This window comes from Giraffa tippelskirchi, chromosome 12 (assembly GCF_054371585.1).
Source record: "Giraffa tippelskirchi isolate mGirTip1 chromosome 12, T2T-mGirTip1v1.2.pri, whole genome shotgun sequence".
Lineage (NCBI taxonomy): Eukaryota > Metazoa > Chordata > Mammalia > Artiodactyla > Giraffidae > Giraffa > Giraffa tippelskirchi.
Genome location: NC_137286.1, coordinates 147,092,164 through 147,115,559, shown reverse-complemented (window position 1 = coordinate 147,115,559; position 23,396 = coordinate 147,092,164). Strand labels below are relative to the sequence as shown.

General features: G+C 42.0%; 1 protein-coding gene across 1 annotated transcript in view; it reads right to left on the bottom strand.

Moving 5' to 3' along the window:
• MYO16 (myosin XVI) overlaps positions 1 to 23,396 on the bottom strand; it is a 467,123-nt gene that overhangs the window by 182,012 nt on the left and 261,715 nt on the right. Inside the window, exons 18-21 of the mRNA XM_081547232.1 lie at positions 21,597 to 21,714; positions 20,759 to 20,830; positions 19,460 to 19,601; positions 321 to 393 (exon numbers count right to left, since the gene is read on the bottom strand). Of these exons, the coding sequence (XP_081403358.1) occupies positions 321 to 393; positions 19,460 to 19,601; positions 20,759 to 20,830; positions 21,597 to 21,714 (405 nt within the window). The remainder of the gene's footprint in view (positions 1 to 320; positions 394 to 19,459; positions 19,602 to 20,758; positions 20,831 to 21,596; positions 21,715 to 23,396) is intronic.

Genomic DNA, 23,396 nt, shown 5'->3' with positions numbered 1-23,396 from the left:
CCTCATTTCAGAGATGCCCACACTGTCTCTGGCCAGTTGAAATGGCATTTCCATAAACACAGCTCCGGTCTTTATCTAACACTGTCTTTTAAAACAAGCGCCTCTGTTCAAAACTAAATGATTAGGCCAGTTTACAAGGTCATGTAAAAATGATGACTATGTCAACAAACCAGGGACATTAATTTGAAATGGGGTGGCAAAGAACTTCTTTTAATTATACGTGTGCAAGAAATCATGGGACAGTCTCTAATAAATTCACTAAATAACTATTAGTTGGAAAACCATTCAAGTTAAGAAAATGTCAAAAGAAATCCACTTACTTGTTCAAATTCATTCTTTTGAAATTCTTCAAATCCGAAGATGTCCAGAATCCCAATGCCCCACGTCTGTGAGCTGAAATGGAAGAGAACACAGTGAACGGGCATCCCTAACCCTGCCCATTGCCACTCCAGGTAGGAGAAACCCGGCCACTTGGCACGTCTTCGATAATCTGAAGCAAAAACATGTAAACGAGGATCTTAACCTGGTGAAAAACTGAAAGTTAGGGGGGAATGCTTCGATTCAAACACAGACTCATTAACAAAAATGCTTTTGATTTCTAAGTACAAACTGCAAAAACAAACGGGGAGTTCAATATTTGCTTCTCTGCAACACTTTCTCTGTCTCCTTCAACCAGACTTGCTTCCTCTGAAGGACTTTGCACCTGCCTGCTGAGCGGGTCTCCTCAGCTAACACGTGTACCTTGCCAGGCCACCCCAGCAGCAAGTCAAGCAGTTTCTCCGTCACACGTAAGTACAACATGAGTTAACTGCATTGAGCCACAGGCATGTTCTTTCATGGATTAAACTGAGCCACTCCAAAGATCATGATATTCCTCAAAGTGTTCTTGTAAATAAAGAAGAACAGTGAAGATCATGAAACGCGGGTGCAAGATGGACAGGAATCCAAGTAATGACTTCATTCTCCCGCGTAAACAGTCACCCTCAGAACTCGCTCGTCCTGGACGGTCAAAGCACAGATGATGGCCACCTCACTCTATCAGCCCACGTGTCCAGTCCTGCATCATCTTTGAACCATCCTGCCGCTTTCCACACCACTGTCTTTGTGATGAGCGCACACAGAGTGAGTGAGGAGAGTAGCGGACCTTGTATGACCCGGCGACCCTGACAGCCTGGATTCTGTGGGGCTGTGGGGGCAGCACGGGGTGGGGTGGGGGGTACCCCTGAGGTGCTTCTTGCAAAGAAAGCCCTGGATGCTTCTGGAACACTGGTCAGCCCACCCGTCACATTAATGTCTCTGTCCAGCGCATCTGCAGGGGGCACGTGGTCCGCATTTTCCGCCAGTGGGAGTGATGGTCCCTCTCCACGAAGGTGCTCACTCTTTCATCACCAGTCTCCCTGCTGCCGCGGAGGCTGTGGGTTTTGCTTTCGTTTGCTCGGCCGCGCCGCATGGCTGGTGGGATGTTAGTTCCCGACCAAGGACTGACCCTGTGCCCCTGCAGGGAAATGTCGGGGGAGTCCAGGGCAGACTCTTTGCTCGTTTTTACTCTGCTTGATTTGTCCAAACTGCAGAGCCACCAGCGCCCCTTTACGTGCCTACGCTGTGCGTCTACAAGCTGAAAATAATCATCATACTTAGGGGGTATCGTATATCACTTACGTGACCATTTTTTTCTTTAAAAGCAAGATAAAGGAATGATTTTGCACCATCCTGTCTCTATTTACTGCAGATGGTACACATATGAGCTTCTTAAGTAGGAGGGAGAGCATTTTTAAAGCCCTAATACAAGCATCACGTGGCAAAGAGTGTGAGTCAGTTAAGGAAAGAGAGAACCATTCACTGGAGGTCTCTAGGTAATTGATTCAGTATTTTAGAAGAAAAAAAAAATAAAGTCTTTCCCCCTATGTCCAAAAAACTCTACACGGTTTAGAGAGTCAAATGCTACAACAGGAAGCTATAAACACATACAGGAAAACAAATGTGACCTTTTTTTCCCCTTGCTTTCGGTTCTTCGAAATGTCAAAGGAAAACATTCAAAAGTATGATTATGCAAATACTAAATTCTTTTGGAGGATAAATAGTATAAATGCCATTAAATTCTGTCAGAGGTCACTATTGTTTTAAAATGCATTGTCTCTTTCATTTTCATAGATTTTTTGCATCATCTTTCACCCATCCCGCCTCTTTCCACGCCACCATCTTTATAATGTGCATAAAGGGACTTCAGGGATGAAGCTCATTCAGTGGGAACGGTGGTGCTGAGGTTTAGGCTGACTTGTCGCTTTGGTGTGTGTGTGTGCGTGTGTGTGTGTGTGTGTGTGTTTTCCATGTAATGAGCTGCATTGTTTCTCTTGTAGGAGATTAGTGATGAAGCTTGTCAAGTTTTGGAGTTACTCCATCTTCATACGGATCCTTATTCAAACACTTTTTAGTTGGATAACTTTGGCAAAGTCATTAATACTTAAATTTTCTGAGCTGCAGTTTCATCATCTGTAAACCTAAGATAACAAGTCATATTTATCCAGCTAGACATTTCCTACGCTAAGAAGCGAGGTAAAGAAAGTTCTAGGATAACAGCTGGTATACAATGTGTCTCCACTCACTGAAGTTGCTTTAAGAAATAGTTGTTTAAACATCCTCTAGAAATAAAGAGGGTGGCTAATAGAAGAAATATAAATGCCAAATCAGCATAGTAAAATGTCAATCTCATGAAAATTGCAAAAGAAATAAAATTCTGAAAAATTATGATGAGAAAGATATTCCCGAACACTTTTGTTGGCGGCTGAAATTGGCAGGGCCTTCTTAAAAAATGACTTCCTTATGTGGCATAAAGCTTTGAAATATTCATATCATTTGAACCAGGACTTCCATAAGCAGGAACCAATACTAAGACAATGATCAGAAATGCAATTAAAGACAGAGTGATGCCCATTGTTACCATAATTAGAGTTAAACAGCAAAAAGAAGTAACAGATACCCCACTCTAATGACACAATTAATTAAACAGCATGCATCCTAGGAGGGATTTAGTGAAACTGTCAACTTAATAGAAATCAATACATAAATTCTGTATAAATAAGCCTTATTATATATCTCGAAGACCTAGAAAGAAGTACAGTCTGCCGAAAAGAGGACCTGGAAATGTCTTCAATGGTAAACCTAGAGGTGGCTTCTTAATATTTACAATGTTCTATGTGTGTGAGCGTGCCCAGCCACTCAGCCATGTCTGACTCTTGAGACCCCATGGACAATAGCCCACCAGGCTTCTCTGACCATTGGGTCTTCCAGACAAGAATACTGGAGTGGGCTGCCGTTTCCTCCTCCAGGGGATCTTCCCGACCCAGGGATCGAACCCTCAGCTCCTGCAGTGTCTCCTGCACTGCAGGTGTATTCTTTACTGCTGAGCCACCGGGCTATTACAATTCTCTCCATCATTAGCCTTTGCTGGAAAGACGAGTGATTGAAAGCACAGTGGTCACCTTCCGAGCTGGTGGAGGAAGGGTGACTGCAACCTTCAGGGCAATGGAGCCCAGCAGAGACGGTGCGGACAAGGGTCTGGCTTTCCAGGCATGGGAGGTGCAGCAGGGACCCTGGGGGTCAGGAAAGAGCGGGGGTGCTTCCTGATGGCCAGGTGCCGGCCCAGAGCACGGCTGGTCGCTGCCACCCTGCACCAGGACCGCGCTCAGGCTCCCAGGTCCAATCCCCCAGAAGGGCTCCTGGCTGCCTGGGCAGCGGGGCTCCTACAGCGACAGCCTGCAGTGTAGACGGAAGTCAGGAGAAAGGAGGACAGCCACGAGTGGCCAGGCCTCGAGATACTCTCTTCCCCTCCTGTGACAATGGGGGCTTTGTGTGGACAGAGGACGCCGAGGCGGCCCAGCTGCACGTGCGTGAGCATGGAGTTGATCCTGGTTCAGATCAGGGAAAGTAAATTATTAATTAGTAATGCAGAGCAGCATGCAGTTGGCTGAAAGAACACGCCTTTCATTTATTCGCATTGTATACATACCAAATTCCAAACTACACTTGGTTACAAGATAAAATGTTTAAAAAAGATGGAGAGAAAGGAGAAACCATTTTCAGGAAAAAAATTAATGCAGGTTTAATGCATTTTAAGGATTATTTTTGCAACTACTGACAGACAAAATGTGTTTGCTTTTTTTTTTTCTTCAATAATCTATTTCATCATTTATGATTGAGTGAAATTTTGTTGTTCAGTGACTCAGTCATGTCTGACTTTTTGGGACCCCATGAACTGCGGGCTTCCCTGTCCTTCACTTTCTCCTGGAGCTTGCTCAAACTCATGCCCATTGACTTGGTGATGCCACCCAACCATCTCATCCTCTGTCGTCCCCTTCTCCTCCTGCCTTCAATATTTCCCAGCATCAGGGTCTTTTCCAATCAGTTGGCTCTTTGCATCAGGTGGCCAAAGTATCCGAGACTCAGCTACAGCATCAGTCCTTCCAATGAATATTCAGGACTGATTTCCTTTAGGATGGACTAGTTTGATCTTCTTGCTGTCCAGGGCACTCTAGAGAGTCTTGTCCAGCACCACAGTTTTGAAAGCATCAATTCTTCAGTGCTCAGACTTCTTTATGGTCCAACTCTAACGTCTGTACATGATTACCGGAAAAAACACAGTTTTATGTGATTGCTATTGCAACAGCTGCCTTGGCAGGAGGGAGCCAAGGGCCTGCAACCAGCAAAATGCCCGTCCCGTGCGGCAGCCAGCAGCACTGTCATTTCACTTATTGGTATCGCGACTCATATTACACAGGCGTTTAACTCAACATCCAATTTCTAGCAAGGAGGAGCAGACAGAGGTCATCAGATGAACTGAGATTCAATCCGTTAGGCAAAATTAACATATTAATGAGATGATCTGCTTTAGTTCAAATTCTGCCCTAGAAATCTCCTGAGGGCTTTCTTAACGGTTAACAAAAATGCCTATCCCGCATTGACTCATTAGTAAAATACACCACTTTTGATATCAGGCAAAATGCTAAATGCCAGAGCATCTGTCTGACTTTCATTTGCCTTCCAGGCCTGTGGGTATGAGAAAGGGGAAAGCCTGAATTAAAGAGCATGTCCTCTTTGGAACACGGATGAACTAAATTTATTTGGGCAGCGAGGCAGGGGGATCTATCCACATCAGGTTTTGTCCTCGGTCATCTCCGGGCAAGGAGGTGATCTGACAGTTACCTAAGTAATTCAAAGTCAGTTTAGGAAAGAGATGAATCCTGTTTGGCACAAAACCTTTAGATGGAGCCAGAGCTGAATCAGACCCTGTGGCTGATCGCTGACATGTCAGACCCCAGATGGGGTAAGAAATACGACCATCCTGGCATCGTTTGCAGTGTGGAGGGCTGATTCAGAGCTCACCCCCTGCCATGAAGCAGGGGCCACCAGATATTAGGGTGTGACCAGCATCTTCCAAGGGCTCCCTTGGTGGCACTAGTGGTAAAGAAAGGAGACGCAGGAGACCCCGGTTCCATCCCTGGGTCAGGAAGATCCCCTGGAGTAGGAACTGGAAACCCACTCCAGTATTCTTGCCCGGAGAATCCCAAGAACAGAGGAGCCTGGCGGGCTACAGTCGATGGGGTCACCAAGAGTCGGACAAGACTGAGTGACGGAACACTGGGGGAACATCTTCCAAAATATCCTGACTAGGAATCATAGAATCCTAGGCCCTGAAAGCAAAACCAAGCCAGAGAGATAAGCCAACACCCTTCATTTGTAAGTAAATGAAATGCGATTATCCAGCTTCAGAGGTTGAACAAATTAAGATTCACAAGACATAAATGTCTCACGAAAGATTTCATTAATGCTAAGTGTCAAGCTTAGGATAGAAACCCAGATCTCTCGATTTCCAGCTCCCTTTAAAAAAAATTAAAACCAAGTTAAAAGATAAAATCGCTGTATTCATAAATTAACTACCATCTTGAACATCCACAAAAATGAGATCTATATAACATCTCAGCCCACTAGCTGAAAGTACAGTAAAAAGTGCTGCTTCATTTTTCACTTATTATGCTTGTCTCTTTTTTCACCCGTTTTACTAAGATTTAATTACATACAATATTGTGTAAGCTTAAGGTATACAACCAGTTGACTTGCCACAGACAGAGTGCAAAATTATCATGCTTTCCTTAATAGGGTTCCTTTTCTCCATAATAATTCTGTCTGAATACAAGTCCTTCTTTTTATGAGGTTCCTTCTATTTAAATTTTAAAGAGCACTTTGGATTATCTTTGCCGGTTAATAGTAGATTTTGAAAATTGTTAAGGTTTGTGATTAGCCTGCCCCCCAGAAGATGAGAGACAAGAATGTGTGGAAGCACCGGGATCAATAATCGTCTCAGAATCCCTCAGACCACCCAGGAAGTGGACACCTGTCTTTCTAACAATCACCTTCAAGTGTATGTACTCGCAACTTGTGGTTCAAAGGAACCCTCATGAAAATTAAATTAACTAGATAGTGACTTGTAGCAAGTGGCTATTGTTGGCAACCAACCACCCCAAAACTCACTGACCAAACAAAACAGAAGTCCTTATTATGGTTCTAGGTCCTTTTGTCAGCGTGGGTGGCCTGATGGGGGTTGGCAGGTCTAAGACAGCCCCCCCAAGGGCCCTGGGGTTGGCCAGCCCTTGGCTGGCTCACAGCATCTCTCCCCATCCGCAGAAGAGCCTGGGCTCGCGGGCGAGGGGCGACAACAGGGATCTTCGCGGACTCGTGTGAGGTCCTCAAGTTGGCGCCTCTTCACTTTGGCTGTATTCTCTTGGCTACAGCAAGACACAGGGGCAGCTCAGACGCAAAGGTAGAGAGAACAGACCCTACCTCTTGATGAGATTAGTGTCAGAGAGATGCTGGACAGGGCAGGGATGCAGAGATGCAAGCAGCTGGGGGCAGTTTTGCCCCACGCTTCTTCACTTTATTTATTAGCTCGCTCACCTTTCAAACGGGTAGTTAGGAAGGTGCACCTAGTTCTGCAAAGCACACTGCTGGCGGACAGAGAGCCAGATACAAAGGAGAGAGGGACAGAGGGCAGGCTTATCCTCAGGGACTCGTCCATGGACACACATGTTAACGCTAGATTACCATCTTGGGAGGAAATAAAGAAACCATTTATATTTTTTAAAGGTAGCTTTAAAAAAAAAATCAGTTTTCTGACCATTTCAATGTGGGAGACGTTTTTGGAAAAACTCAGGTTTCAAGTCTGATATGTGGGGTTCATACTCCAAGTCCACTAATTCCTCATGGTTGTGTGACAAGGGCCACTTACTCAACGTCTCTGAACTCCCATTTCATTATCTGAAGAGTGTGCTTAGTTGCTTCAGTCAAGTTCAACCCTTTGTGACCCCAGGGACTATAGCCCATCTGTCCATGGGATTCTTCAGGCAAGAATACTGCGGTGGGCTGCCGTTTCCTTCTCCAGGGGATCTTCCTGACCCAGTGATCAAACCCACGTCTCCTGCATTGCAGCTGGATTCTTTGTCACTGAGCCACCTGGGAAGCCCCTATCTGAAGAGAGGAGACAATAATTCATTCCACATGCTGATGTCAATATTAGCTGCAATAATCCCTGGCTCAAAGCTTGGCTCATTTATAGGTAATTTCCAATAAAGGATAACCACAATAAATGCACTTCACTACCTATTACATCTGCACCCAGGAAGAAGCCAGGTTTGGAAAGTGTATTTTTAATAAGATGGTGTGTCAAGAGAGAAAAGTTAAAAGCTTGGAACTGACAAAAACTAAAAATGTCCTTTTGTTGAAAAGCCCATCCTCCTCCATGAGAAAATGATATTAGAACAAAGCACACCCCATTCAAACCGCGGGGAGGTTCCTTCCCGGTGTTTGCTTCAGGGAGAGGCAGGGTCACCGAGAGCCCAAGTGGGGCACCTGCTCTGTCTCTGACCGGCGCTGCGCCATTATTTATTCTGGCAGAAGTGCCACTGCGTGCCAATGACAGGCGCGGAGGAGCTGAGTACGTTCAGATTCCGTTAACTCTACCCAGCAGGACAGGTTATCAGGGAGTGGAGTAGAGGCCAGACGCATTTCCCCAGCGAGAAATGAGACAAGAGCGTGGGCACTGCTAGCAAAGTGGTGGATTTCACCTTCTGTATAGAAAATAGAGAAGCTTCAGCCTCTGCACTCTTGGGTCAAGACAGAGCTACAGAAGAAGGCTCGTGGGTTTTTACTAGCCTAATAAATCAATGAATTTCTTACATACTTTATTAAATCTATTTGGCCCTCAAATAATATTTGCAAATCACGTAATTGACATTATCAAAGAGAAAAGCACCATTGTTCGATACTAGAAATGCCATAGTCTCATAGATCTGAAAGATTCTCTCTTTTTTCCCCACGTCTCCTAAACACAGGCACTTAGGGAAAAGTATACAGCTCTTTATCGGTTTGATAAGCTGACCTATTCTTGAAATAATTTATCATATTATCATGATTAATATTTGTATTTAAACATTATTGTGTCCATAGTATGTGGTAATTTTTATAATAAGGATGGTAATTTTTAACCATCATTTTATATTTATTATGAAGTATTTAAAACAATTTTGAGTAATACAATATACACGAAACTTTGGTAAACCTCTCCCATTTTTTATTTCTCTGGATCCTTTTATTTGAAAAAAAAAAATCTCACAAAAAAATGAAAAAAATGTGCAATTACAGAGAAAAGGTTCATAGCTCTTTAGGAAATCATTATACGTATGGGTGTTTTGGTAAGGAAATGGAGCAGAAGGAGAATTATTTAGAAAGCAGGTTTTGTCTTAGATATTTTTCTAAATTGTGTAGTTTTGGTTGTCATGGCAATAAGTGCCATGATTTAAATGTCTATGCAGAAATAGAAGTCACTCCTACCATATTCATAAGAATCAAAGAAATCTCATTACTTAATGGGAAAAAATTCCCAGTTTGGATGAAGGAGGGAAAAACACGGTATGCCAAATTTATTTTTCTGACAAACTGCTTGTTATTTAATCTCTGAAGCAAAAATAAAGACAAAATATTTAGAATTAAACAGCAAAGGAAGAGCTACATACAAATCTCCTGGAATGCACTAAGTACTCACAAGATACTTCATGCACTCAGGTCAACAAAGTCATCAGAGACTAGAAACAAACATTCCAGTGAAGAAGTCAGATAAAATGAAACAATTTCAAACAAAGTCAAAATAAGGTATCACAAAACTGCGAAGATTAGTAAAATAAATAGCATAAACATGAGAAAGGACAACAAGACGAATAAATAGATTTTTGAAGATAATTTGTACAGGCAAATTTAAGCAAGACGTGTCAATGAAACTGGGGCAAAGGCATAAATAAATAATATCAGGACTGTAAGCTGTCAAACTAGAATTATATGAGACACTGATTGGAGGATTATAAACAAAAGAAAACTGTGATTTAGTTGGTGAATGTACTTAAAATCTTAAAGTGGACCATTTTCTAGAAAACATATATGACTTTAAAAAGAGAGAAAATAATCTGATTAGACCCACAAACTTTAAGATAGTATTCATAGGTCTATTCTCCCTTTACCGCCTCAAAAATTTTTTGGGAGAATTTCACCAGACACTCAAGGCATATGTAATTTTCATTTAAAACATCTTAGAAGAGAAGAAAAACAGAATGCTCTCAATTTATTCTTAAACATAGATGCAGAGGATAAGATGGCTGGATGGCATCACTGACTCAACGGACATAAATTTTAGCAAACTCTGGAAGATAGTGGAGGACAGAGGAGCCTGGTGTGCTGTAGTCCATGGGGTCGCAAAGAGTCAGACACAGCTTCCCCACTGAACGACAACAACACAGACATAAAACCAAAAGACTCTATAAAAAAAGTCTCATCTCATTAATGAAAATAAATGCAAACATTCAAAATAATGACTAGAGAATCAGATTTAGTACATCATGACCAAAATAAGACTTACCCTGAAAATGAAGAATTACTCAACATCAAAAAAGCATACATCACTAAAATTTGCCACATAAGCTAAGAAAAGGAGAAATAATCTTAATAGATAAAAGAAAAACATTCAATGAAACAGCATCCATCTATGGTTGAAAACATTCAGCAAAGATTATCTACTGGAACTCTACCTAAACAGATTACTCACTGACAAATATTTAGAGGTATTACATTAATTTGGAAACAAGACAAGAATAGTCTACTATCACCACAAATTTTCAACATTGTACTGGGACTGCTGGCCAATGCAATAAAATAAGAATAAACAGAATGATAAAAAAGACAAAGAAGACAAGATAACTATGATCATTTTCATGAAGATATTCCACTAGAAAATTATTAGAACTAATAAAGTCAGCAGGGTTTCTAGATATAAGATCAACATACGAAACTCAAGACTGAGTATCCCAATAAACAAATTAAAATATAATAGAAAAAGAGCATTCATCATAGCAACAGAAAGTACAAAGTACTTAGAAAAGAATGAAATAAAAACATGCAAGAAATTGATGGAAAAAACACAAACATATTTAAGAAATTAAAGAATGTATGAAGAAAGAAATATAGAAGAAAATATATATATTTCATATTTGTGAAAGCAAAGAATCAACAGTCTAAAAAGGCCATTTCTCTCCATATTAATCTATAAATATATTTCTCCACAAAACCCCAAATGAATTTTTTAATGGACTGAATCAAAATGACTATAAAATTCATATGCAAAATAGAGATCCAGAGATAACCAAAACAAATAAGAAAAACAACAATGTATTATGAGAACTTACTTATTAAAACAATATATTACTAATATAGTTTAAGTCAAATAGATTAAAAATCAGGAGGGGGTAAAAAAGTATTTCTAATAAATGAGATAGGGATAATTGAATATCCATCTAAAATATAACATTAAATCAATTTCTCATATAAACAAAAATAAATTCCTGGAAAATCTTAAAGTTTGGGGGGGAAAATGTAAGATGACCTTGAAGTAGGAAAAGAATGACTATGCTAAGTCCCTAAGTCAGGTCACTGTACATAACTGAACAAAGACCACCACGCGTATATGAGCACATCACCACGGGGGCGTGTAGAACCTGCTTTGCGGTGTAAAACCTCACTGGTAATCAGAGGAATGCAGGTTAATACTCTCCCCACAATTCTTCTACTAAACATATACCCCAGCGAAAACTCTAAGCAGATATCTCAGGATGCAACAGTGTAACTGAGAAGGAAAAGAGACCTGAGTGTCCCCGTAAATGCGAACAGACGAGGGCATTGTGGTTTCTCTGCAGGGAATTCAAGCAGCAGAAACAAAGAATGAATTAGCTCATTAGGTATCAATATAGTTAAATCTCAAAAGCCATGTGGAGTTAAAAAGGGGAGTACAGCATAAAATGTACTGTATGAGAGCATTTCCTTACTTCTTGATGACTCACGATGTTATACACTTGTTATGAAAAACCAACAACCAGATGAATTTTTAAAACTGTGGGATATTTACACAGAATCGATGACAGAGACTTCCTGTCTTTGAGCAGGAAGGAGAGGGATGGATTTATGCAGGATAAACAAAAGTAACTTCAGCTTTTAGCTGCAATTTTCTATTTCTTTTGTGTTAAAAAATTCTGAAGCAAAACTGGCAAATGTTAATCATATGAGATAATAGGTAAGGCTCTTCCTGATTATTAAATCTTTCACCTCCCCCAAATACACTTAATGAAGGAAGGTATTACATGTTAAATGGGAAAAAAAAAAAAATCAAACGTCTATTTTCCTTTTCTCACAAATGCACAGCAGGTATTTTAGTATTTCTATGACGCATCTGGGAGTTAACAATATAAATTCATTTATTAAGAAGTGTTTTACATCATAATTAATAAAGCAGTGTACAAAACATCATTTTACCAACTCTTAATTACTTACGAGTATTGGTATAAATTTTCAGATTATCTTTCTTTTGGATTTGCAATATCCATCAGAGTACTTAAATCTTTACAATCATTTTAATAAAGTTCAAAGAGGGAAAGATAAAACTAATAAGTAGATACTTGGGTCTGAATCGGATTTATTTACACATTCAGTCTCTGCTTCAGGGACAGGTTTTGCTTTGTAGTTTTGTGTCTGAAATGAGGGCAGAGAAACAGAATGAGATGCTACTTAGGATTCACAAGCGATGTTCAGTATATCAATAGGATCAGATGTTTTCTGGTGGAAATTAATTTCCAATTTTGTCATCAAAATAACGGTAAAAAAACCATTTAATTTCTAGACATTGTTCTCCTTACTTCATTTTCTGACCACCCAGTTTACCATTTAGGTAGTTAATTTATTTTGGTCTCAAAAATCCTGTGTGTGTGTGCACCTGTGGGTGATTCATGTCGATGTATGGCAAAAACCACCACAATATGGTAAAGAAATTATCCTCTAATTCAGATAAATTCATTAATTAAAAAATTCTGTGTGTGTGCACACTAAGTCGCTTCAGCCGTGTCCGACTCTTTGTGACCGTATGGTCGGTAGCCCACCAGGCTCCTCCATCCATGGAATTCTCCAGGCAAGTATACTGGAGTGAGCATTAAAAATTCTTCCTCACTGAGATTCCTTGGGTATAATGGGAGAGATGTGTGTGGTTGAATTAAAAAGTATTTAATTTTGATATTCCTCTGCTTCTTAGCAGTCACACAGCACCATCAAGCCCTGCCCTGCACTACTGAGAATTAATACAGGTCAACCAGTGGGTGATCCCAAAGAGGAAAAGTATTTAAGCCTGGAGGGAGGTGACAGTTACACAAATCCCATTACATATTTGGCAGGCATGGGGCAGGGGGTAGGGAGGGAGCAAGCAGATATCTGACAAATCATGCTGCTTCTTTTCAATAAAAAAACTTTTCCTCAACCTCTGACTCAGGAAGGAGGAAACACCACCTGCCTTAATGTGTCCTGTTGGAGAGAATGATGGCAGACCCTCAGCGAAGACCAAGGTGACCATCTCTGAGGAGGCAGGGCAGCGCAGGCGCGGGGGATGCTCTGAGGCCCTTTGGAGAGTCTCAAGTCCCAGTAATGAGCGATTACAGTCGCCTGGGATGTGCCCAGTGGATGTGGCCACTGGAGGAGATTAATCCTCAAATTTTAAACTCAAAGAAGTAACCTGACCAAGCTGACCTCCTTGCAAAACAGGAAACAAATGATACTTTTGTAGAAACTGTCTGTAACTCTTGATGGCTACATTCTAGTCCTTTTAAAAGTCATAGATATTTATTTAAAAAAATCTTTTGTTTAAACAACTTAAGAAAAAAAATAACCACACACACACACCTGATTTGAATTTTTAGATATTTGCATTCTGGGAAACAGGAGGAGATGGTGCAGAAAGCATGACAAATGCATATGCACAAAAAGCTAAAACAACCTGTAGACAGAATTTGGAAACTGTCCTAAGATGCTAGGTAAAGCATTAACATTTACAGGTGATGTGTGCTAATAGTATGTGCATGAACTAGAATCCAGAGGACGTTTCTAACGGTTTGTCTGTAATGCAGAGGACAGGGCTTCATCTTCAGGCCCCGAGAGTTTCATAAACTAAGATACCGACTTCTTGTCCCTAATGGATGAGATCCTTGACAAATACTCAGTTATAGCTGCAAATCTAGTCCACTGAAAATAATCTTAAAAAGATTAACATTCTTACCCTCATGTTAGGTTAGTAAAAATCACATCTATCAGGGGGTATCTCAGTGTATGTTTTTAGCAACCACAGATTATATCTAAAACTACAAAGTTAATTTTCTAATTTAAAAAGAAAAGTCAACAACAAAATCATTACAAATGATTTGAGGATTAAAAATCCTCAAAAACTAGCAGGAGACTATGAACCACATTGGCAGTATTATCTCAGAATTTATTAATTTATTTAACCAACAGATTAAGAAGTTAATACAGTCCAGTGGCATTGTTTGTGGTTGTTTTTTTTTTGAGAGGAGAAAAATTATATGAAATTATATGAAAAATCATGCACTTATGCCATTCATCAGAGTCTCAACCTGGACTTTAACCTAAAAAAAAAAAGTCTAAATATACTATAACATTGCATAAGTACATTAAGTGCTATCTGATTGCATCAATGAGAAAAAATGGAAATCATAAAGAAAATTCATTATATCATATCATTTCAATATAATATACAGCAAAACATTCAATTCTGTTTAAAAATCCTTGGAAATTCAGCCAATGTGTATATACACTGCTGACTATTCATAAGTAATAGTATACACGAGGAGTTCTCAGTAGAACAAAGCTAAGAAGAGTTCCCGAATGAAAACTTCAGCCATAAACCCACTTAGCCCAGCGAATTCACCTTGCCTTCATCTCAGAGCATGAAGGTAAAGCTCTGCTTTCACTCCAGTTCAGGGACACAATCTTCAGACCAGCTACACAGGATCCAAAATACTGACCTGAGTTATTTTTAAACCAGCCTTTGGAGTTCTTCAAGGCTATCCTTACTTTCCCCATTTGAAACACTTGCTGCCTCTAGGAAAGATAAACAAGTCTCACCTAGGAAGAAGTGCCATTTTTCTGAACATGAAACTTATACTGCTTGCTACAGTCTCACGAGCACAGATTCGCTGCATACATTTCGATGCATCTCATGTTGTCAGATGCTGGAGAGGATTGTGCCCACCTGACGCCCCAACAGGACCGTAAATCCACGTCCCTCTGCTCTTCCATTTCAGTCCAGAGAGTGAGGTGTTGGTTGTGAGATGCCAGAACCCACTGTTAACATCACCGTTCTTTACAATGACTCACTCAGACTGCTGGGGAACACATGTGCCGTGTGGCAATGTACTGATGCAAATCTCTCTGGAGACCCAGGACATTCCATGCTGACTTACAAAATCACTTTCTTATAAATTAAAACACATGCATTTAGAAGTGAAAGTGTGAGTCGCTCAGTCGCATCCAACTCTTTGCGACCCCATGGACTGTAGCCCTCCAGGCTCCTCTGTCCATGGGATTCTCCAGGCCAGGATACTGAAGTGGGTTGCCATGCCCTTCTCCAGGGGACCTTCCTGACTCAGGGATTGAACCCACATCTCCCGAGTCTCCTGCACTGCAGGCAGGTTCTTTGCCTGCTGAGCCCCTGGAAAAGACCCCTCTTGCTGGGAAAGAATGAGGGCAAGAGGAGAAGGGGACGACAGAGAAAGACATGGTTGGATGGCATCACCGACTTGATGGACGTGAGTTTGAGCAAGCTCCAGGAGACAGTGAAGGACGGGGACGCCTGGCGTGCTGTAGTCCAGGGGGTCACAGAGTTGAGCTTGACTTAGTGACTGAACAACAATGAATTCAGAAATGGGATAAGATACCAAAAATATCCTCCTGATAATTTCAAGAATTAAATTATTGCATTGATGTGTGGATTTTAAAACAAAAAATAGTTAAAGAAAATAACTTCAATCTCTGTTTAAAACAGTCCAGCTTTTCTCACGGGTAGACCTGTTCTACACTTCTTCCTGTGACTTAATCACGTTACAGTTAGACTGGGTGGAAGAAGGAGGATTTAATAGTTTGACAAATTTCACAAGTGACGTATTTTTTTCCAACAGCCTTCCCTTCTCGCTCCAGGATCAATCTAAATCTACGGATCGAAGGACAAGGCCTCTGGACAGTTCCTGGATTGGTGACCCCTGCCTCCCAATGAGAGACAGGATGACTTTGATGTTTCAAGCCCGCAGCCCTCATCCCAATCTGACCTCATCCAGCCACCTGTCTCCCAGTGCTCACAGGGTTGGCACCCCAGAGACCCCAAGTTTCCCCCTCGTCCAATGCCTCCTCCACAACGTGGCCAGTTTCTCTGTCTACTCACTCACCTGTCCATGCAAGGATACTGCATGACTTTTTCCTCAAGGAACCCTCACCAAGTGGGAAATGCCATGGTTACTAAGCCACATGGACTTTATTTTTCCAACAATCAAAGCCCACAAACTGCGCTCTGGACCCCAGGTAGTACTCTGCAAACGTGTCACAGACGTGTTAAGAAAGAAGGGAAGGAGGGGAGGGGTGTGGATACCGATCAGTGGTAATCCAGCATCTCTGCTTCCTCTAGGCCCAGCCAACACAGTCACGCCTCAGATCCCAGCAGTGTACATGAGTACGACGCTATTGTTACTGTCAGTAACAGTTGTGTCCGAATCTTTGCGACCCCCTAGACTGCAGCCCACCAGGCTCTTCTGCCCATGGGGTTCTCCAGGCAAGAATACCGGAGGGGGAGTGGGTTGCTGTGCCCTCCTCCAGGTGATCTTCCTGAGTAGCAACATTCCTATTCTTAAATTATTTCCTTTACTTGCTACTCTCCAAACAAGCAAGATTACAGAATCAACATAAAGGAAAGAGACTGGACCACACCTAGGGTTTCCACCAGGTCCTCCATCTGCCTGTTTTTCTCAAGCTTCACTTCTTTACAGATAAACCAGGAAACCTTTCCAGCCACGGTCACCGGGATGTTACTGCTGCATTCGGCGCTGTGCTGACAGCTTTGTGCTTCATCTCTTTCATCCTCAGCTGATCTTTGAAACCAACCAGACTTCTCACCACCAGGCACTGACCAGAGGAACCAGCTTGGAGACATGAGAACTCAGGGTGGAAATGGGGCAAAGTAAACTGGAGGGTTTGGTATCTGACGACATTTGGAGAACTCTCCGAATTTTCTATGATTCACTGAAGCAATTAATCATAAATACTTAAATGTTTATGTTTAGCTCAACTAAAATATCAAAAGAATGTAATATAAGCATCTTTAAGTCTTCAAAGGCTCAGTGACAAACAAAAAAATCTCCATAGGTATGCTTGAAACTCAGTTTGTTTACTGTATTATAATCTGCACGCCAAATTGTGCTCTCCAAAAATGTGGATTCCATCATGCAGACATAAATGAATAAATGAATGAATGAATAAAGTATATCTTCAATGCTTCTCTACTGAGTTATTTCCTAAACTTCATCTACTTATAACCTTCAATCTATCAATACTTATTGTTAGGGTACTTCTATGGTAAAAAGGGGCTGTTTCACAGGTTATATTTCTCAGGTGTCCCCATATACATAAACCACCGTATTCAGAATTCATGGTGAAAATGAGTAAAAATAAAGTAGAGGCTTCTATGTCTGAAGAAATTTCCCAAAGTTTCCACAACTTCTCCCCAAGACTCCCTAAGACTCTCTACTTACAGGTGCCTCTGCAGTAGGCATGTTAATACCAAAACTCTGCTGATGATGTCGGTGCAGGAAAAAAAATAACTTAAAATCTGACACTGATAATTCAACCCTGGAAATGAAAATGCAGACACTGGGAAATTGGTCCAATTATAGGAGATGCAAAAATGAGTTATCATTTGAACATTTTCAAGTTATTATTGTTCATTACACCTTAGGAAGAATCTGTATCTCATTTCATAATCACAAGGATGATAAACTTATTTGGAACTGAGGTAGAAAAAGTAGAATTTTTTAAAATGTATAATCTTATTAATATTGTACCTACTCTACTATAATCCAGAAAATGAACTCGGCATTCTAGGAACAAACATGTCATCTGCCTAAATGTCACTTATTTTCCCTTTACAACTTGTTAGAGTACATCTTATTTATATTTATTCTCTCTTGCAAATTCTATAAAAATTATATAGTGTGATAAATATATCCTATTAATATAAAAGGTGCCTGCCTATGTTAACCACAGGGAGATACAGATATATATATATATAGATAATACAGATTTTCTGACATAATTACAACATTTTTAGAAAGTTGAGGACTCATAAACAATAAAAGTCTATTCTGAGTTTATCCAAGTGTTGAGACTTCTCTGTGGCTTAGGAAATGGGTCTGTAAATCTATAAGCTTTCCATGAATTTCAACAAATTAAAAATACTGCAAACACAACCTTTCTAAGCATTATATTTGTATTGAAACTCAGGTTTGGGTGAGTCATGGGAGAAACAGAGAAGGAAAAAAAAAGAGAGTTATGACTCAAATGAGAATACTGCATTTTAGAAGTCAAACTTCTGATACATTAATTTATCTCTAAGTTTCCAATAGTCCCTGTCCTTATTCTTTCACTTAGTAAATAAACATAAAGGTAAGACTCACATCATAAATTTGCCTTTGACACAGCAGCAGTCCTCCCACTGAAAGGGAAATAAAGCGCTTTGCAAGGCTTATGCTTTCCTTTGTGTGCAGCCAAAAATCCAGACCTTGTGTCAGTTTTTCCAACTGTATAATCTAAGTCTCTATAAGATTTAAATGGCAAATGGAAACTTCCTAAAAGTTCTTACATACAGCTGGACTTAAATACATTAAGTTTTTCAATGTCAACTTCAGCAGAACAGCCAATAATTGTATACGAGATGCATTTTGTAGTCTTAGCCTGCTAGTATTATTCCGTGAATCGTCTTCATATTTAAAGGGAAATCACAAAGTAACTGGTAGTAAGAAATAATGACAAAATCCAGAGTCCTCACCACATCCAAGCTTACGGTTTATCTGCTTAAATGCAGGTAACACTACAGTGACCCTCAAGTCACAGACCATACACGGAACATGCTGATCAGTGCTCTGGGTTTTTTTTTTAACGTGTATATTTTAGTGAGAATTTTAGTATGCCTTTGTCCTTGGAATCTTCTGAGATGTCTGCATGTGTTTAAGAACTGTCCCATTAATGCACAGCCAAGCTAAAGTTTTCCGGGTACCCTCTAAAAGGGGCAGCTCTCAGGAGTTTGGTAAAGTCTGTATGGACAAGAAAGAAACCCTCAGGAAGCCACATTCAAAGACCAGCAGACGTGTAAAGACTCCTGGATGCAATTTCGCTTCCAGTGGCCTGCGCTACCCAAGGTCATTATTAGTGACGAGAATACTAACAAAGCTTTCCATTGACAAGGTGCCAAGGGGGTCTATCATTTTTAGATGATCAAACAGCCCCGAAAAGCTACTGCTTAAAGATGACTGAGGCCAGGAGTCACAACAGTTACCATAGAGATGCTTCATCAAATTATCCCCAAAACAAGGAGGGAGACAGGAGGGATGATGGAGCTGAAACACAGCATCCAATCAGGTCTAGAGAGACATGGGCGTCTCAACAAACCACAGGGCTTCAGATATGCTTGAACTTCTTCGCAGATGTGCACATCTTTCCATCCTTCTGGGTGCTCAAAAGGCCATACATGCCTTCAGCCCGGAGATTGCGTCTGGGCGTCTCTATGCACAATACACGATTGATTAATTCACCCGGGGGGTGGGTGTTGGCGGGAGGGGGCTCAAATCCCTTACAAATAGTCTCACAAATCCTGGAAGTAGAATCGCCTCACTAAAATGAAAGGTTTTAGTGACACTGGAGTAGGAAGCATCTTTAAGAGCGCGCCTGGTCGAGTCGCCCTGGCGGGAAGGACGCGTGACCAGATGTGCATGACACTTACCTGCCGGGCTCCTCGTCACCGTGGAGGCAACCATTCACCGCATCCACCAAAAAGCTGAACAGACGGCTGTACAGGGACTTGGCCAGGAGATCCCGGTAAAATTCAGCCATGGCTACGGTGTGCCGCCGTGTAATCACCTCTCCTGGGAGAGCGAGGGGGGGAATAAGTGAGCACAAGGCTGTCCTTTGTTCAGAAGCCAACAGAGCTGGGCTGTTTACCCTTCCACATCCACACACATCAGAAGATGTTGCCAACATACTGTGACCCTGACAAATGCAGCCTCCGCCAGTTACTACAAAACACATGGCGGTGATTTTGAGGAAAAAAAAAACATTCAACGGAGGATGAGTCCTCAAACCACAGTCCAAAGGCAGGCTGGTGAGGCATGAGGTCCAGTGAATGAGAGAAGAACGTCGGGGAAGTCCCTCTCTGCACCCTGAGTGCAGACCTGCACCACAGAGGCCGTCCCGGGAGCCGGATGGTGTGTGCGCAGCGTGTCCACTCGTCAAGTCACGTCTGGCTCTCTGCGACCCCACGGACTGCAGCCCGCCAGGCTCCTCCATCCACGGGATTTCCCAGGCAAGGATACTGGAGTGGGTTGCCATTTCCTTCTCCAGGGGATCTCCCCAACGCAGGGATTGAATCTGCATCTCTTGTGTCTCCCACATGGGCAGGCAGGTTCTTTACCACTGAGCCACTTGGGAAGCCCATGAGTTGGATGGCATCAGAGTCTAATTCCAAGCATGCCATTTACTAGTGTTTTGATGCTCAAGTTTTATCTAGCCTTTTTGAATCTTAGTTTCCTCAGTGGAAAGAGGAGGGGATGGTTGGATGGCATCACCAACTGGATGGACATGGGTTTGAGCAAGCTCCTAGAGTTGGTGATGGACAGGGAGGCCTGGTGTGCTGCAGTCCATGGAGTCACAAAGAGTTGGACATGACTGAGCGACTGAACTGAAAATGGAAAGAGTTAAATCCAAGCCTTAGCAATGTGTGTCAACTAAAAAATCCGGTGCTCATTGCACCTGCCTCAGTTCCCTTCAGCTCACAAGTGCCCAGGAGGCAGCAGGTCTTGGTCTGTCTGATGAAGTGGAGGGAAAACGGTGCTCGCCAAGGCAGAGGGACGCCTGCTACTACACACACAGACACAGCCGATGTTTTAACTGAACAAATCTTCTTGGACCGATGACTTTATGTTTAAAATGACTCATTACCTATAAAAAGGTAGCTCATCAGAATGATCTCTCAATAGCACACAGATGTTCACAAAGGTGGAAGGCAAAGTACAGAAAAACTTACCCTTAAAATACTGGATGTCAGTGGTTAAAGCAGACGCCAGCTCATCCGAAGATACCTGCAGCATTCCAGCCACTGAAATTAAAGCGGTAATGAAAGCATCAAGTCACATACATGTTGACAGTGAGAACATGGCATTTTATAGTTGAGAAGTGTGTACAGACCCATTAGAATGTATTAAAGAAACTGAACTACCACTGTAATCGGCAAATTCAACTAGAGAAACAACTTGATTAAAACGATGAAGAGTTCTTGGGGCTCTGGCATTAAGCTGCTGTAGGATTTGTCCCCTCCTCGCCCTTACTAACGGCCCAGGATGCTTTTTTCCCCAATTCGTGGCTAAATCACTTTGATATGGGGTGAAGATAACAGTGGTCACCACCACCATCATTATCTGGTTTTAAGGTTATTTTGAATAAAAAGCTGGGAGTGACTAACAAGGCCACTTCAAAGGAGAGAGGTTTTTGGCAAGATCTTTAAAGAGAAGTAATTATGTTCTGTTTAAATGTTTAATTAATAATATGCCCTCCAAATATACAGGGTAGAGGGGTGGGGTGGAGAATACTCAACGATATAAATAAGCCCAATTAAGTGTCAGAGCATCAACACTGCTACTGAGGCGGGCAGCGTGGAGACATAAACGTGCATCTTATTAATTCACATGACCAGAAAGACAAAAGAAGAAAGCCGATCTTGGTTTGTTTTCTCCACCGCCCCCACTGAATCCCACTCCAGCAGAAAGTGGGGTGATTCCCCCGACTTTTCTGTACTGTGTCTCCATCTACTGGCCAGCCTGGAGAACTGCATGTCAAGGCATCGCTGGTCCATGAGTTCCACTGACCTTGTTCCAGGAGCTGGAGGTCAGACACCAGCGCTGAGTCGGCCTCGGAGAGGGCAGTGAAGCCAATGTCGCCAAGGTGCAACACGGCTGCTAGAATCACGCACAGGTTCTCCACCTCCTACGCGGGTGACCAACAGAGAAGATAAACGGTGTTGCTTAGGAAAAAAAGATGCAGAGACCGATCCTTTGGAAAACCTCCAAGTAGGTTAAAAAAAAGTGATGCGCAGCTGTGATTTTTTTCAGACTCAGAATGTCCCACAAGGGAACCGCCGATTAATGGTAAAAATTGATACGCCCCATTTAGAGCAAGCAACATTAACTTTAAAAATTCCCAATAAATTCCCCATTTCCTGATTGGTACTTTGGGGAGGAAAAGCTCCTGCCGAAGGAAGTTTTTCCTAAGAACAATTCTCATTTGCTTTATAGGCATAGACTTGACACAGTGTGATCCCTGGGCCATCCATAAATTTCCTCCTGAACTTCCAGTTTTCATGACAAGGTACAGTTTTATTATTAATAGCTTTAAAATGAGAGCATTGAAAAGGATAACCTGTAATTTTCAGGTATAATCCTCTATGACTGCAGCATTACTTAGACATGTTTTTGGTAGCCTCCAAATCACAAATTAGGGCCTCAGATTTTATTGATCTGTGCCTGTCTGAATAACATTTTCCAAGCTCCTTAAGCTGCCCGACAGCTCCCTCTTCCATTTTTAAAGAAATCCAGTACGACAGCTCCCTCTCCCATTTTTAACTAAATCCAGTAACTCCTCATTAAATTTCCCAGTGCCCTGAGAGAGAGACGTTCCTGGACACAGACATGGAAGACTTTGTTCCATCATCAAGGTTCTCACAGCTCGGTACCATGATGGAGACAGAACGGTGAAAAGCAGCACTAAGGTAAGTGACAGTGTGGTGATACTAACAAGCTGCCCTGTGAGCAGGGGGCAGCGGCTGCTCTTCTGTGTCCACCTGAGGTGAGCAAGCCCCCTGTGGTCTTGCTGGTGTTGGAGGGCTGGGGGGGCGTGGAATCACCTTCACGGTCCGGTCTCCTGGAACCACACTCACGAGCTCTGACTCAAGGGTCTTGCCAGCCCAGAAGTACCTTCCTCCCAGTCTATGGGGACTTGATGTTTTCCTGCTGGTGGACTAAAACTGTCACCATCTCAGTCACACCCGAGGATCAAGATGATCGATCACCTTTCGGTCTTGGTTTAAATCGCATGTATTTCTTTAACAAAAAGCTTGTTAAATGCCCTACTTGGCCCCTTATGTGGAAGACATAGCCCGTGTGCCCTGCCTCTGAGGATCAGTCATGGGTTTCTACAGCCCCATATCCAAGGAGCTGATATTTGGTGGAATGATTCCTCACCCACCTCTCTATCCCTGTTTTCTATAAGTGAGTAGAGATTGCAGACATAAATGGAGGAAGGGAAAAGGAATAACAACAGCAAACAACAACAGTAGCAAATGCAAAGACTGAAGAATACAAGTGGTAGGAGTTAGGGAAAGAGAGAAACACAGAGACTGGACCAGCAGAGCAACCAAGAACAAAATGCCACATGATTGCACGTTCCTAGCATTCCAGTCGCTGAATGGGGTGAGGCTGGAGTGGAGCCAAGTGCCCAGAGCCATTCACTGAGGGGAAGCCCCCACCTCCTATTTCCTCCCTTTCTGTCACCCTCAACCCCTTCCACCCCTTGCTGCCCCACGAGCCAAGGGGAAAGACAGGGACCCAAATCGATCCACGTATATTGGGTTTCAGAAAAAAAAAATCAAATCTGTCACTGAATCTTGGCTC